This window comes from Labeo rohita, chromosome 5, assembly GCF_022985175.1.
Source record: "Labeo rohita strain BAU-BD-2019 chromosome 5, IGBB_LRoh.1.0, whole genome shotgun sequence".
In the NCBI taxonomy this organism is placed as follows: domain Eukaryota; kingdom Metazoa; phylum Chordata; class Actinopteri; order Cypriniformes; family Cyprinidae; genus Labeo; species Labeo rohita.
Window position 1 is genome coordinate 9,441,132 of NC_066873.1, and position 16,624 is coordinate 9,457,755.

The 16,624-nt window shown below is 35.6% G+C and overlaps 3 protein-coding genes across 4 annotated transcripts; 2 read left to right on the forward strand and 1 right to left on the reverse strand.

Moving 5' to 3' along the window:
* The first annotated feature begins 193 nt into the window (after positions 1 to 193).
* On the forward strand, positions 194 to 1,730 carry ufc1 (ubiquitin-fold modifier conjugating enzyme 1). Its single transcript, XM_051111137.1, has 6 exons — positions 194 to 361; positions 582 to 649; positions 731 to 794; positions 878 to 954; positions 1,051 to 1,141; positions 1,234 to 1,730. The coding sequence occupies exons 1-6, from the start codon at positions 239 to 241 to the stop codon at positions 1,312 to 1,314; spliced, it is 504 nt and encodes a 167-aa protein (XP_050967094.1). The 5' UTR covers positions 194 to 238; the 3' UTR covers positions 1,315 to 1,730.
* Positions 1,731 to 2,299: 569 nt separating this feature from the next.
* On the reverse strand, positions 2,300 to 5,319 carry gig2p (grass carp reovirus (GCRV)-induced gene 2p). The gene is made up of 2 exons (XM_051111136.1): positions 4,968 to 5,319; positions 2,300 to 3,613 (listed from the first exon to the last, which is right to left on the reverse strand). Exon 2 carries the CDS (start codon positions 3,593 to 3,595, stop codon positions 2,945 to 2,947), a length of 651 nt encoding a protein of 216 aa, XP_050967093.1. The 5' UTR covers positions 3,596 to 3,613; positions 4,968 to 5,319; the 3' UTR covers positions 2,300 to 2,944.
* A 1,417-nt stretch (positions 5,320 to 6,736) lies between these two features.
* fdxacb1 (ferredoxin-fold anticodon binding domain containing 1) lies at positions 6,737 to 15,288 on the forward strand. 2 transcript variants are annotated; one of them, XM_051110850.1, is made up of 6 exons: positions 6,737 to 7,381; positions 7,501 to 7,617; positions 7,732 to 8,103; positions 8,274 to 8,477; positions 8,614 to 8,772; positions 11,670 to 15,288. In XM_051110850.1, exons 3-6 carry the CDS (start codon positions 7,928 to 7,930, stop codon positions 12,721 to 12,723), a joined length of 1,593 nt encoding a protein of 530 aa, XP_050966807.1. In that variant the 5' UTR covers positions 6,737 to 7,381; positions 7,501 to 7,617; positions 7,732 to 7,927; the 3' UTR covers positions 12,724 to 15,288. The 2 variants fall into 2 exon arrangements, with proteins under 2 accessions (XP_050966807.1, XP_050966806.1); XM_051110849.1 differs by having other exon boundaries at positions 6,738 to 7,617; positions 7,947 to 8,103.
* Positions 15,289 to 16,624: the final 1,336 nt, after the last annotated feature.

Here is a 16,624-nt window from a genome sequence, read left to right on the forward strand (position 1 = left end):
TTAAACTGTTCGAACTTTTCATTCCGCAACACGTTCATGTTGCAATAAAGACATTTGTAGGGAACTGTCATACAATTTAACATACAAATCTATCAGGGCTTATGCTTTTTGTTCACTCCAAACGCTCTTTTCTACTATCACCTCACTCATCGAGACGGTTCTCGGTTTAGTGATTCAGTTGAAAACTCCGACTCAAAGGAATGATTCGCTTTTCGAATCGGACAGAGCTAGAGTCAACATGGCAGATGAAGCAACTAGGAAGGCAGTTTCTGAAATACCGCTTTTAAAAACAAATTCAGGACCAAGAGACAAAGAACTGTGGGTTCAGAGGCTTCGAGAAGAATATTTAGCTCTGATAAAGGTGAGTTGTGGCATTGTATTGTAGCAAAACTATTGGGGAGCTGCTATGCTAGCTGTATGAATGAATAACCATACGTGTCATATTGAGTTAAAAGTGTTCAGTCTTGTTGACGCTGACAGTCTGTCAGTATTGTTTATTATTACCAGTTTGCGTACAAGCTATATATGAACTTCATGTAATAAAATATGTGCGCTTAATAAATAATTGTGCTGCCTTGCAGTATGTTGAAAATAACAAAGCAGCTGACAATGATTGGTTCCGTCTAGAGTCCAACAAAGAGGGCACAAGGTCAGTTTGTTGTTGTTACTTCTTATAATTATATTTTTCATTAATGTTTTAGAGTTTTATAAATACGTTTTTTCTGTGTAGGTGGTTTGGAAAATGCTGGTATATTCACGAGCTTCTCAAATATGAATTTGACATGGAATTTGATGTAAGGTATTTTGAATTCACTTATTTAATTTCATTTTATGTTTTGTTAAAGTCCAGACTAATTATCTTTACCCTAACGTCCAGATTCCAGTTACATATCCTGCCACAGCACCTGAAGTAGCCATTCCTGAGTTAGATGGGAAGACGGCAAAGATGTACAGGTTTGCTCCATGTTTATAGTTTTATAATTTTAATGTATTATTTTGTTATAACGTATCAATTTTTTTATAATGTATCTCACCTGACTTTTATCACAGAGGTGGAAAAATCTGCCTGACAGATCACTTCAAGCCACTGTGGGCAAGGAACGTTCCAAAGTTTGGTCTGGCTCATCTCATGGCTTTGGGAGTAAGTTATGTTACATTAATTTCCTAAAATAATTTTTTTGTTTTGACTTAGTTGCGTCTTATATTAATAGCTAATCTCTGTTCTTTCCTAAGCTTGGACCATGGCTTGCAGTTGAGATTCCAGACCTCATTGCAAAAGGCATAATTCAACATAAAGACCAGCAAAACAGCTGAAAACAGTATTAGCCTTTGCATTTCACTGTCTTACTAATGCAAACACAAACAACAGTTTTAACAACAGTGGCTTGCTTTCCCTGTGGTTTCAAGTTTTTATTTGCAGCCTCACAGAAACGGTGTACTTCACATTCATATTTGTACATAGATCTGCTTTTTTTAACTGTAGATCATGGTGGTTCAGTTGGCAAAATTTATAACAGCTGTCTGATGAAATATGTATGTTTTTCACCAGTAAAGCTTGGTGCACACGTGTGACCGTTTTAATTGGAATTGGGTAAACCTAAAGAGTATTTGAAATTTAAGAAAGTCTAAAAGTATGCAAAATATTTAGTTTCTCAACCGGAAATGTTTATTTGTTAACAGCTTTTTTTTTTAAATTATGTATTAAAAGAAAAAAATAATTGAAAAATCAATTGTGAAATAGGCTTCCATGTGTTTCTAATTTGTAAATTAATTTAATCTAATGTGTCTTAGTGACAGAAAGTTACTGGGCCTCAGTGCAGTTGCTCCAAGGTTAATTAAGGCAAGGTTTTTTGATTTCTATAATTAACTATAACTCTATAATTAAATATTATGTCAAATATCTGTTGCTTTTTTTTAAATAAATAAATAAAAATACAAATACTGTTTAGACATTTAAAACCATTGAGCAAATAATAATTCGTTAGATTATAGAATATATTATTTGTGACCATGGACCACAAAACCAGTCATAAGGGTAAATTTTTCCAAATTGAGATTAATATATCATCTGAAAGCTGAATAAATAATCGTTCCACTGATGTATGGTTTGTTATGATAGGACAATGTTTGGCCGAGATACAACTGTTTGAAAATCTGGAATCTGAGGGTGCAAAAAAAAATCAAAATATTGAGAAAATCGCCTTTAAAGTTGGCTAAATAAAGTTCTTAACAATGCATATTACTAATCAAAAATTAAGTTTTGATATATTTACAGTAGGAATTTTACAAAATATATTAATAAAACATGATCTTTACTTAATATCCTAATGATTTTTGGCATAAAACAAAAATCAATAATTTTGACCCATACAATGTATTTTTGGCTATTGCTACAAATACACCCCAGTGACTTTGTGCAGTCAGATCGTTTGGTGATAAGATCTGGTTAATCCATATTTCAATTATGAAATCAAATCTATTTTGTTTTTGGTGTGAACAGGACTAAATCTTAATAATTACTAGTTACTAACAGCAAAGCAGCTTTTTTAAAAATATGAAATATACCTGCACCTGCCTATAAAAAGCAACTTACTACTACTTGAACTGAATAAGGTGACAGTCTCTTTTTATTGTCTGCAATACTGATTGTTTAAAACATTTGAAACATACCTGATTGATTGAGAAAAAACAGATCATTCACAGTCATATGTAATCATATGCATTTTGAGTTTAAATATAACATCAAATATGGTGGCACAAATCAGCTGGGAAAAGAATTTGTCAATGCATAATTGTCACTGAAAACTATGTGGGAAGTAAACAATTTTACACAGACAGATAAAGTAGCTGTCAGTTCAACTTCAAACATCATGCATTGACGCATGTCGACAAACCAGTCCAAAAACCTGAATGACTCATCTGTCATGATTTCCTGAGATGTTTCTTAGCCCTGACGACTGCACTCGTGTTTGGTCAGGAGAGCGCAGATATTCTGTCCACACCCCCAGCATGGCTGTACAATATGAGCAGGCCCTAATGTCAGCTTGCACACTGGACAAGTACCTGAGGTGTTCGAATTGAATGGCCCCTTCTTGTTTTGAGCAATGAGCTGTTTGAGTTCATTTAAGATGGTCGTGTTGGGTGCAAGAGCAATATCTACAACCTCGATACGCTTCGGGTCATAGACGCAGTCCTCCTCTAGACCGCTAGGCACAGCTTTCATGCCACAGTTAGGAGGCACCCAAGCAGTGTCATAGCCTTGATTATGCCAGGTCTTCTGTAGAGGATGGTTGTCCTTATCAATTCTTTTGACTTTTCCACAGTCAACGCTCAATTTAAGCACTACTCTGTCAGTGGATTGGGCTCTCAGAGGATAGCGCTCTGCTTTCTTCTGGTCACGGCTTACATAAACTCCAGGTCCCAGCATGCCATCTGCTGATTGTTGGAAGCCTGTTGTTACGATCAGACGAGCTATTTGCACAGAGGTGCCATGATACATGGTGTAGAGTCTGCCTGATTTGGGCGCCTGGTTTGCCTTAAGATGGCGATCCTCATCATAGTATGCTTCCCAGCCATAAAATGGGATGGATGCCATCCTTTTTCTTAGTATCTCCTGTGGATTAAATGTTAATAATAAAAAAATAATAATAATAAATATTATATACTACCAGGAAAAATCAGTAAGATTTTTAATGCTTTTCAAAGAATTCTCTTCTGCTCAATCCTGCATTTATGGATCCACATTACAGCAAAAGCATTAATATTGTAAAATATTTTTACTATTTAAAGCAACTGCTTTCTGTTTGAATATCTTTTAAGATGTAATTTATTCCTGTGATCAAAGCTAAATTTTCAGAATTATTACTCCATTCTTCAGTGTCACATGATCCTTCAGAAATCATTCCAATATGCTTTTTTAAACATTTTTTTTTATTATTATTATTATTATTAATATTATGATTATGATTATCATCATCATCAATATTTAAAACAGTTTAGTACATTTTTTCAGGATTCTTTGATGAAAAGAAAGATCCAAAGATCAGCATTTATCTGAAATAAACTATACCATTAAAAAGCATGGAGTCAAGAGTGGGGGGGGTCAAGAGTGAAGATACAAACATTTATAATGTTCGAAAAAAATTCCAATTTCCGATAAATGTTCTGTTCTTCTGAACTTTCTAATTCTACTCCGCTTCTATTCATCAAAGAAAAAATTCTACTCTGCTGTTTTCAAGAATAATAATAAATGCTTTTTTGATCAGCAAACCAGAATGTTAGAATGATTTCTGAAGGATCATGTGACTGGAGTAATTATGCTAAAATTTCAGCTTTGAAATCACAGGAATAAATTACATTTTAAAATATATTCAAATAGAAAAATATTTCAAATATTTCAAAACTGTACTGTTTTTGCTGCACTGTTTAGATCAAATAAATGCAGGCTTGGTGAGCAGAAGAGTTCTTTAAAAAACATTAAAATCTTACTGTTCAACAACAGTAAAATCAAAACTATGAAATACCACAAACGAAAGCATTTAAATGTACGTTAGTGACTAAAAATGATAAACAAATGAAATCTATATTTTACCTTTTGTCTAAATTACAGCAACTACCCAGTCTAAAGTGAAACTGTTCTAAAGAAATGAATTTTACTTTGGTAAGGACAATTATTTCTAATTTGAATCATTTATGCCAAACATCAGATTTTTAAATGAAACATATATTCAGTAAAGTATTTCCAAAACTAAATCTTGGTAATGTACTGTCAGTCTTGTAGGTGACTTTTGTACTTTAGATTAGACTTTGACATTTATAACTGAATTATGTGTAAACATTAACATTACTACAGAACTTACGCTATATATTTCGTGTAAAATATGTCATTTCAATTTTTATCGACATATTAAGACAGGCCTATATTATTCTAAAGGAAACAGTTACTGATCTGAACAAAACAAACGTACCTTAAAATACTTTACGCAAGTGAAGAAAAGACTCCGCGTCTAAATTTTGTTCTTTGGTTACACTGATTAGAAAGACAAGCTTTCACTTTCAATTTCTTCTCAAACACGTCTTCCTGTACCGAATCCAACTTGTTATTGACGCTATCCGTTCCACCTTAAAAACGCGACGCTTCCGCCTTTCTTGGCTTCTTATTCACGATTGTAATTTTGTTCGGTAATAGCCAAATGGCTTAGTAATAAGCCCCCAGTGAATTTTTCTACAAAATGCTACCGTAGAAATAATTGTAATTTTGTAGGTGACAGTCAAGGGCCTTAGGAATAAGCCCCCAGTGGAATTTCTAACGCACCCTCAAAGGAAGCTGAGATATAGCGCCACCAATAGGGCAATCAGTGCAATGGCCCATTCCACATTCGCAAATGATTTATTGATTTATAGGTCCATCTTTTAAAAGGTACAGTAAACACACACACACGCATTGTGGACAGTGCAACAATGCAAGCAATCAAAATCAACAAAAGTGCATGATGTATATATATATATATACAGTAACCAACAATGCAATGGCTTAATGAGTTTAATTTACATTCATTTGTATAATGCATTTCACATCACATTTTGTTTTTAGATCAGCTCCGACAGAAAATGCATGTTTTTTCTGTTACGAAACCAGAATAGTATTTATAGGAGTAGGCATCAGAAAGAACAACTGAAATCTACTACAAATGATAGTACTTACAGAAACTAGTAAAAAATTACAATATTTACAAATACCATTTATGCATTAAGCAAACTTTAAGTGCATTTTAAAACAATGAAAACGCCATAATTTTGTATCTGGAGTCCTCGCAGGGGTAGGTGTCATCTATTCACAGGTGCTGGGCCATATTAAGTCTTTATAAGAGGCTAGATTTAAAACAAAAATCACGTTTGACACGTTCAAAGGATGATACGTTCAATAACTAACGAATAATGTAATTAGATTTCATGTTGACAGCCAGTTTTCGCTTTTATCTCAGTATTATTTACATTTAACAATACTTTATTGTTCGTATTTGAAAGGGGACGGTCAAAAGTCGAGGTTAAACAAGAAGCTAAGAAAGGCGGAAGCGTCGCGTTTTTAAGGTGGAACGGATAGCGTTCTTCCTGTTGTGCTAAAAGAGCAAAAAGTTATTTCTATAAAAATATGATAAATGAAAAATGTGTTTCTTAACTTCATTAATCAAGGAATGTCAGAGATTGCAGTTCCCCATCCATTTGTTTAATTCTTTAAAGCGCTCATAGTTTGGAGTGTAAAAAATAATGGGATGTGTCAATCAAACAGTGTAGACCCGCCTTATTTTGATAGAACATACTTCATTGGCCAGAAGCGCTCTTACGCATAAACGCGGTGACCAGAAATGTTGCCATGTCCACTTATTATAAGCGACTTTGGTGTTGTAAACATGAGATTTGTCAGTAAATAGTAGCAGTTTCCCATTTATTAATTGAATATAGTTCACTAATCTAAATATAAATTTAAATTAAATATAGTTTAATTAATCTATATGAAATTTATTCAGGATTCACGAATTCATGATTGTATAATTGTATATCTGTGAAAACGATCCATGTTATTAGTGTTTGGGACAACGATGTGTTTGTCTTAAAAGATAAAAAAAAATACACATTTAACTCAATATTTCATGCTAATTAATTTCGTTAGAAGCCATAAGAATTTTGCTTTATTTGTATTTCAATACTCATTTTGCTATGGCAGGAAGCTGGTTTTTGTAGTAAGATCTGGCAACACACCCACTGCGTGCTAACGTATGGGGGGAAACTGGAACGTGGATGATGCATGAATATTTTGGTTCTAAAATGTCACATCTATTTTGAAAATGCACACAGTGCTGCTGGTAGAAATTTTCTCGTCATAATATCTTTATTGCACCATTTTTTTCTCTTTTAACCGGACTGTTTTTATTACTGACTCTCAGGACAAAATACAGCATTTGTTACGATAACGAATTACGAGCGCATAGTAACGGCTGCTCTTGTTTACGGCGACAGAAGAGTCTGTTGTTTTTCCACTATGCGGCATTCCCCGGGGAACGAAACTTCACTGCTGCCGCACGCTAGCTTATGACACTGCATCTCTGTGTTTCTCAATTACAGCTTCTTACGTAAACAGGCCGAAACCCTGCTCCTAAAACCACCTCTGGTCTTCAAGTGTCGGGTTAGCACCGAAACACCGGCATTACAAGCTGTGGCATTTTAATTAGATCTCAAGCTGTAGCGCGACAGATGTCAGAGCGTCATTTGGGCGTCATGGTGACATGCAGTCCAGTGTTAATGCCGCATTGTGTCCTGCCAGGCTTTCTACGCTCAGTTTAAGCTCGATAGTCGAAGGGACGCTGGAACGTTTGGTCAGAATGTATGGAAAAGTTTTGTTCTCCTTCTAATGTGACAGCTTGTTTACTTGAAATTTACTGGAAATGTCCAAGACACGCGAAGTGCTACTTGTAGGGGAAGGCAACTTCTCTTTCTCCGCAGCTTTGAGCGAGAACGCAGGCGACGATGTCGGCGTGACCGCCACATGCTTTCAAAGCGAGGATCAAACCTATAGACAGGACGGAGCCGTATTGAACATACAGCGACTACGTGAGAGAGGTCTGCATTATGTGATTCTTCATTCTGATAATCTTGTCTTGTGTGCATGCTTTTACTCTTTTGTCTTTGCTTTCGTGTTCTCATATTATCTGAAAGCTATTTGTTCGATTTCAGCCTACCTACAGTTTAGAGTCTGCTAATGCAAGCATTTTCAAGGATACCTATTCTTCCCACACATCAAGTATCACAGCCCTGAATTTGCATGCCTGCAGCCAAGTCCATGAATTTACACATTTGGTTGCTATGAAACTGCCAGGGAGGGTTAAAAGCCTCATTGAATTCGGATAATTCTGTGAAGGCCTTGATTTCAATGCAGACTCCCGTTGCAGGATCAGTTGTTCTGTTTGAGGTGGATTGCACATGCCTAAAGGAGCATGAAACAATTCAGCATCATCTTTTTGACTGCGTTATCTTCAATTTCCCTCACTGTGGGCGTAAAAGTGGAGTGAAGAAGAACCGCATCCTGCTGGTGAAATTTTTCCAAAGGTAAGTGTGACACTCTTGTGGCAGCAAGGTCTTTATTACGGTGTTACATAAGCTTGACTTCCAGTGTTATATAATGTTAATACTAAGGGGATCAAGAGTTTTGAGATCTTTTGATGTTTTGTGCATATTTCATGTGTGATGGATGTGTGTTTTGTGTTTTTATTTCCTAGTGCCGTTGCAGTCCTTAAGGACAATGGGGAAGTGCACGTCACCTTGTGCAATGGCCAAGGAGGCACTCCATGTGACAGTCCAATGAGGGAATGGCACAATAGTTGGCAGGTGGTTGCCATGGCAGCAGAATCAGGGCTAATTCTTAGTGAAATCCGTCCCTTTGACTGTGAAATGTATCAAGGTTACAGATGCACTGGTTACAGGTAAACAACTCTGGACAAGTGGACACAATCCACTACAAAGTGATTTAATATGGTTTTTAATTGAACTTAAAGACTTTGTCACAGTTATGCAGTGGCATTCAATTTTGAATTAATCAAATAAAATTATTTTGCGAAGGAGTCAAGACAAAGGTTTCCATGTAGAGGGAGCTTTGACCCACATCTTCACTCGGAGTCTCCCGCACATCGTGCCAGAAAAACTGAAAATGGAGAAAACCGTTGGGAAGGAGACAATTTGCTTTGAGCTTCCGGCAGAGTTGAGTAATTATATGAACAGGTAAGTGGTAACTTGTTGCTGACTGGAAAATAACCAATCTAATGTCTCTTTATAAGAAATATTTTACCTAAAAAGAAAACTCTGACATTTTATCACCATTATATAGTTTCAAAGCCAAGGAAACAAAAGATACATTTTTAAAGGATCTCCTGACCTTTCATTTTTATATTATAGATTGAATAGGGAATGAATCTTTCAAGCTTCAAAATGGCAAAAAAGCATCATGAACATATCAGAAAGGTGCATAAATGCAACTTGTGTGCTATGTGTAATAACTTGGCAAGCATCTTTGGCTACAAAAGTTGCATTGACTATAAAAAATGTTATGTCAGCACCATTGGTTCTCACATGTCTTGTGATTTGATTGAAGATCTATAGCAGAGGGGAAGATTATTAGTGAATAATGACCTACATAAAGCTATATTATGGCCCCGAAAGACATGGAATATAGCAGACAAGTCATATGAACTATTTTTATGTTGCTTTTTGCTAGGGATGTATAAAATAGCGGTATAATATTGTAATCGACCAAATTAGAGATTTAGCCATGTTCTTGGTTATACAGAATATTTAATTATACATGCTTTTTTTTTTTTTTTTTGTTAACATTTTGTAAATACACTTTGCCATCATCTAATGGTCACTTAATCTTAAAGGGACAGTCAGCCAAAAATGAAAATTACTCCATGATTTACTGATCCTCAATCCATTGTAAGTGTATATGACCTCCTTTCAGACGAATACAATCGAAGAGATATTAAAAATGTACTAGCTCTTCCAAACTTTATAATGGCAGTGAATGGGGGTCGAGATTTTGAAACAAAATAAAGTGCATCCATCCATCATAAAAAGTACTCAACGTGGCTCTGGAGGTTTAATAAGATGCAGAATCTCTGGTGAGAATAAGCTCTCTCCTCTATGCTTTTGCATTCGTCACTTCTCACCAGAGCTAATGCTATGCCTACGTCCTACGTTGTCCGCTACAATGCTACTCATATATGCACATACATCAACTAGCGGAAACCGGAGATTACAGTTTATAAAGCTTCAAATACAGCTGTTTTTCTTACTTTTTATGATGGATGGATGCTATTTTTAATGGACTTCAAAATCTTAAACCCCATTCACTGCCATTATAAAGCTTGGAAGAGCCAGGACATTTTTTAGTTTAACTCCGATTGTATTCATCTGAAAGAAGAAATTCATACACACCTAGGATGGCTTAAGGAGTAAATCATTGCATAATTTTCATTTCTGGGTGAACTGTCCCTTTAATAGCAATGCTGTTAAACTGTAAAATCAATATCTAATTTTTAATGTTGTGATGCCTAAATTCACTTTAAACTTTAAAACTGATTTTAAAATTGATTTTAGGTTTTAGGGTTTATTTTATTTTGATGAAATGGTATAGAATTGTAATAATTATCCGTTTGTTATTTAATGGTTATCATTCAAACCTGGATCTAAACCAAGTCTGGATATTTTTTACAGAAGTCATGCCGTTTAGAACAGCATGAGGGTGAATATATGTTGACAGAATATCCTGTTTTGCACAAACTATTCTTGTAGTAAAGTAACAAGCATTCAAAAGCTAGAGCTAAGTGCATGATCATGGCATTTCTATATCATTTATATGCTCAGCAAACACTTCCTCGATCCCTTGTTCTCTGTAAATAGTGCCATTGTGCAGCTGTCTTATCTGTTATCAGTCTTGCAATATATTATAAAAAAAGCTTTACATATTCAGTACTTTTGACAGTATGCTTGTGCATCATATATTAAAGGGGTCATGTACTGCTTTTTGTAGTGTTCTTTTACTGCTAAAAAAAAAAATAGGCTGTTTGAATAGGCGTGGGGTTGTAGACTCAGAAGTAAACGCCTACTGCTATGATTGGCTAACAGTTGTGTATGTTTGACAGCCTACATCCTTCATTAGGTTAAAATGCATAAATACACAATACATATAAAACGATCTGTAATAACAGACAAAACAATATTGACCACTTAAAAACAGTTACATTTATGTGGGGCAACATTACTGTCGGATCAAATATAGTCGCCACAGCATTGTCTTTTAGTTTCAGTATTTCTGAAAATCCTGCGTCGAATTGTGCATTGTTTGTAAATTAATCCATTGTGAAATGAAGTAAACAAAGGACCAAGTTCTTACTGATGCGGTCTGGAACTTCATTTAAAATTAGGTTCATCCACTCTTTCCTAATGTTGGGATCAGAAGGAATGCAATGCAATGCACTGCAAAGTTGTTTTTCCACAACTTGGCGCTGAACAGCATCTTGTTGTGTTTGGAGCTGTCTTTATCAATTGGTTTCTGTGTAGACCTGCCTTTGCCTTTCTGTATGTGTGCAAATTGGTGGACGGGGCTAAACAGGCAGCATAGAAGCAGGCATTAATCTTCTGCGGAGGTGGTGTTTAACTGTACTTTTATGTCATAAAGTGGCACGTTCCACAAACCTGTCATTTTGGCAGATTTGCTTCAATATAAGATGTTTTTAGACTAACAAGAAGTATTGAGTTCTGAAACTTTCAGAATGTTTTTATAGTACAATCACCTCTTATATGTCAAAAGATGAGGGGAATTTTGATTTCTCAGTTCATGACTCCTTTAAATATATCAGTTTAGTGCAGGGTGCCCAAACTTGGTCCTGGAGGGCTGGTGTCCTGCAGAGTTTAGCTCTAACTTGCCTCAACACACCAGCTGGGAAGTTTCTAGTATGCCTAGTAAGAGCTTGATTAGCTGACTCGGGTGTGTCTAATTGGGGTTGGAGCTAAACATTGTAGGACACCGGCCCTCCAAGACCAAGTTTGGGCACCCCTGGTTTAGTGAATTTTTTAATACATTATTTAATTCAAATTTCTAACCTTTCTTTCTGTGTTAGGGATTTCCTTGGTCAGCAGTCACATCATCCAGTGAAAACAGTCCAGGAGCAGTTACTTAGAGAGCTAAAGTCAATCTGGCCTGTGTGCACTATGAATGAAGACTTCCCAGAACTGGTGAGCTGCCTGCCAGAAACGCCAGAAGCGTGTGACTCAACTCTAACCCACTCAGATGTCTACTGGATTAAACCTACTGACACCTATATATTTGACCAAAGTGAAAACGACCAAAATGACTGTGAGTCTATGGATGATCAACAAAGCTTTACAGGCAGCTATGCACTACGACCATCTCTGCTGTTGCATGTCCAAGAGGTCACCCAGAATGAGGACTTCAGCCCTGGTACTCTTCATGCAGTCAGTGGCCTGGTCTTTCAGAGAGTACCCATTTCTCCAAGCCGTTCTCCAGCATTCCATCAGCTTCTATTGGTGGGAATGTTCCCTGCAGAATCGCATCCCGTTCAGTGCTTCCAAGATTGTTTAGAGTCGCTGCTCTCTTCTTACGGCGTCTCCTTTGAGGAGGCACAAACAGGTATAGAGCAGCAAGTGTGGATGAATTCAAAGATGCTGCCCAAGTTTGGGCGGATCACATATCTGCCCTCTTTTTCCTCGGCCCTTGATGAAGGTTTACAGTTAATCGCTGTCTCAATAAACTTGGATCATTTAGCTACGCTGATTTTTGGCATTTCTGACTGGCGCTTACTTTGGAGCACCGATCCTCGGTTTCTTAAGCATTTCGAGCTCAATCCACTTGGACCTTTCAGTCCTTTCTCCCTTTACCCACCAAGCTACTTGCATGATATCAGTTTCTGGATGGAACCAGAAAGCTATGATGAACTGGACTTCCATGCGCTTGTGCGAGAGGCTTCTTGCGGTGCTGTTAAGCATGTGGCATTAGTCGATCGCTTTAGACACCCACACATGGGTCATGCAAGCCTCTGCTATAGGCTGACGTATCAGTCGCCAGATCGCGCCCTCTCGCACAGCCAGGCATTGGGACTGCAAAATCAGCTCCGGAGACTATTACCCCTGCGTCTGCAGGTGACTCTGAGGTGATTGAAGCAACAGTGGATCAGATGGAAGAATGATTTCAATTTAAAATTTTTAAAGATAATGGTTAACTTTAAAGGTCAGAAGAGTGAGTCTGATTTGTTCTGCAGGGTTTTTTTTTTTTATAAATAAAGAAAAAGAGGTAAAATTTTAGCAAGTACAATGGATATTGTTCCTATTTATTTAAAACTGACATATCAAACTATTTATTCTAAAGGGATTATTTGTGGCTGTGTTTGAAATCCTGTCATGTTTACATATAGCTTATTACGCTAATTAATCAAAATTTGACATCATAAATATTGTGGGTTTAATAAGATAACGAAGAAATGTTTACAAATTTCAGTAGTACTGTGTTACTTTTCCTTGTTGTTTAGAGCTTTGCAATGAGAAAAAAAAAAAAAAATAAATACAGTGCCTTGCAAAAGTGTTCATACCCCTTTATTTTTTTTCACGTTTTATGTTGCAGCCTTATGTTAAACTGCTTTAAATTACTTTTTTTCCCCCACATTAATGTACACTCCATACATCATAATGACAAAGCAAAAAACTAATTTGTGACAACTTTGCAAATTTATAAAAAAATAAAACACTAAAATAAGTGCATTGTATAAGTATTCATACCCTTAACTCAGCACCTTTACAGCCCCAGGTCTTTTTGGGTATGATGCGACAAGCTTTGCACATCTGCATCTGGCAATTATCTACCATTCTTAGCCTCACCTCTCATGCTCTGTCAGCTTGGATGGGGGCTGAGAGACATTTTCAGGTTTCTCCAGAAATATTTGATTGCGTTCAAGCCAAGGCTCTGGCTGGGTCACTCAGGGACATTCACAGAGTTGTCTGTAAGCCACTCTTGCTGTGTGCTTAGGGTCATTGGTCTGTTGGAAGGTGAACCTTCCGTCTAGTCTGAGGTTCTGAATGCTCTGGACTGGGTTTTCATTAATGCTATCTCAATATTTTGGTGCACTGAGCTTTTCTTCTACTCTGAGTCCCTCAGTCCCTGCCGCTAAAACAAACAGCTCCACAGCATGAGGCTGATACCAGCACACTCTTGGTTTCCTTCAAACATGATGCTTGGAATTGAGGTTCTTCAGACCAGAGAATCTTGTTTCTCACAGTCTGAGGGTCCTTTAGGTGTTTTTTATTGCAAATTCCAAGTGGGTTTTCATATGTCTTCACGGAGGAGAGGATTGAGCTTGGCCACACTGCTGTAAAGACCGACTTGGTGGAGTGTTGCAGTGATGTTTGTCCTTCTGTAAGTTTTTTCCTTCTGCATATATGATCATGGAGCTCAACTAGAGTGACCATCTGCTTCTTGGTCACCAGTATAACCAAGCCCTTTCTCCATCAATTGCTCAGTTTGGCCAGGAGGCCAGCTCTAGGAAGAGTCATAGTTGTTCCAAGCTTCTTCCATTATGGATAATGGAGGATACATGCTTCTGTGAACCTTCAATGCAGCAGAATTTCATTCTGAACTCTTTCCTAGATCTGTGCCTTGACGCAAGTCTGTATCTCAGCTCTACAGACAGTTAATTTAACCTCAGGGCTTGGTTTTTGCTCTGATATGCATTTTCAGCTGTTAGATCTTTTCTGAGAGGTATGTGCCTTTCAAAATCATACTCATTCAAATGAATTTGGCACAGTTTAACTCCACTTGAAGTGTAGTAACATCTACAAGCGATATGAGTGCTCCTGAGCTACATTTCGAGTGTCCCAGATGAATACTTATGCAGTGGAATATTTTCAGGTTTTTCTTTTAAATTTCTAATAAATTTGCAAAGTTGTTACAAACCTGTTTTGTGCTTTGTCATTGTTGATGTATCAAGTGTAGATTGATGTGGAAAAAGTAATTTAAAGCAGTTTAACATAAGGCTGCAACATAAAACATGAAAAAAAAAAAGAAAAAAATGAGAAAAGAAGGGGTATGAATACTTTCGCAAAGCACTGTTTTACAAATTGCATTCTCTCCTATATTAATTAATTATGCATGTTTAGGGATCTGTTCAGTTAGGCAACTTATATATGTAATTATTGATCCACAACTGTAAATCATTTAATCTGATGCATTTTTAAAGAACTAACTTAAATATTTTTCTAGCTTCTTTGTATTGCATATGTGTGTTTACATTATCTCTGAAGCTGCATTTGATACTGTGATATTTCAGGAATGTATATGTTTATGTCTAGGATTTTATGATTATTTGTAACTGTAAATTGTTATATTGCTATATTATTTAGACTACAAAGGTGAAGTGTGTCATTCCTCAAACTAACAAAATTTCAAAAATTATGGTTGTTGTCACAGATTACCTGAAAACTAACCTGTTTTCCATTGTTTGGTCAAACAGTTTCTGAACCTGAAAAGACTGGCTTGAATTCCATAGATAGATTAATTATATATGAATTCCATGTGCAAAATATTTATATCTTAGACTCATGACACGTATCTAAACACAGATGCACACTAGAGTAATATTTTGTAAGGTGCAGAGTCCAGCAGTTGCAAATCTAACATCATAAATGTTAACCACATGGTCTGTCATTAAATAGTTTTGTTTTTTTTTTGGAGTATTTGGCAAGTTTTTTGGCTTCATGTATCATGCACCCACACCAAACTAATAATTATGAAACTATTATTTAAGAATACTCAGTTTGATTTCAGTGCTCTTTAGTGTAAAATCTTCATGTTTTCAGGAAAGCAGAAAAAATGTTTGTTCTTAAACAAGAATCTAAATATGAATGTTAAAGAAATGACATCATGCCACATGTAGCTTTTAATTTTAGTAGATTTATAGGGCCATCTGCCAATATACAAAGCCACAATAACAAACACAAACATTTTGATAATACAGTGTAAAATTATGTCTAAATTAAATTGCAATTATGTTTAACTGGTTACAGTTGGTTACAACTGGTAACGTGACTAAGCAAAAAAAACAAAAAAAAACATTATATTAACTAATCAGTGCAAACTAATCTTTACGGGTCAAATCAGGTAGAAATATAGCTCTTTAAATGACCAGTTGCCAATGTTGATAACGGTATTATTTAAATAATATAACAATACTTGTTTTAATCATTAACAATATTAGTTGTTCAGTTGGCTTAAATATTACCAAAATGTACTGAATGAGAATAGATTAGAAAAGTTTTCTATGAAATGTATGATTATTAAAAAAACACTTGCAGCAAAAGTACTTTGCAAATCTGGTCATTTTACAAAGTCAGTGAAAGGACAAAATCGAAATTAGAAGAGATTATTATAGTTTGAAAAAAAAAAAAAAAATCGTTGCTTGAAATAAAATTGCCACAGAAGCATTTCTGATTTTCATTTATTTAAACCTGATATACTAAAATAACTAAAGCCAAAACTGAAATAGAATAGTGCTGTCAGATCGATTAATTACGATTAATTGCATCCAAAATAAAAGTTTGCGTTTACATAACGTGCACGTGCTGTGTATATTTATACATATATATAAATATACACACATGTACACTGTAAAAAACAATTTGTTGAGTCAACTTAAAATAATTTGTAACCTGGCTGCCTTAAAATTTTAAGTTCAGTCAGCTCAAAAAAAGTTTATTCAACTTGAAATGTTCAATTATACTAAGTGACAACTTAGATATTTGAGTTGAATCAGCTTCAGATTTTAAGGCAGCTGGGTTACTTACCCATCTGTTAAGTTTAGCAAACACAAATATCTAAGTTGTTACTTAGTACAACTTAACATTTCAAGTTGAATAAACTTATTTTAGTTGACTGAACTTAAAATTTTAAGGCAGCAGGGTAACAAATTATTTTAAGCTGACTCAACAAATTGTGTTTTTTATTTTTTACAGTGTATATATTTAAGAAACGAATGTAATATATATATTTAAATATAATATAAATCACATA

What these genes read in the sequence shown, in the direction of transcription:
- fdxacb1 (XM_051110849.1), top strand. Translation starts at nt 7,443, where the DNA reads ATGTCCAAGACACGCGAAGTGCTACTTGTAGGGGAAGGCAACTTCTCT. An exon ending in CTGGTGAAATTTTTCCAAAG is followed by an intron (nt 8,104 to 8,273) that starts GTAAGTGTGACA and finishes TTTATTTCCTAG; the next exon opens with TGCCGTTGCAGTCCTTAAGG. An exon ending in TACAGATGCACTGGTTACAG is followed by an intron (nt 8,478 to 8,613) that starts GTAAACAACTCT and finishes TATTTTGCGAAG; the next exon opens with GAGTCAAGACAAAGGTTTCC.
- ufc1 (XM_051111137.1), top strand. Translation starts at nt 239, where the DNA reads ATGGCAGATGAAGCAACTAGGAAGGCAGTTTCTGAAATACCGCTTTTA. An exon ending in AATATTTAGCTCTGATAAAG is followed by an intron (nt 362 to 581) that starts GTGAGTTGTGGC and finishes GCTGCCTTGCAG; the next exon opens with TATGTTGAAAATAACAAAGC. An exon ending in TCCAACAAAGAGGGCACAAG is followed by an intron (nt 650 to 730) that starts GTCAGTTTGTTG and finishes TTTTCTGTGTAG; the next exon opens with GTGGTTTGGAAAATGCTGGT.
- gig2p (XM_051111136.1), bottom strand. Translation starts at nt 3,595, where the DNA reads ATGGCATCCATCCCATTTTATGGCTGGGAAGCATACTATGATGAGGAT.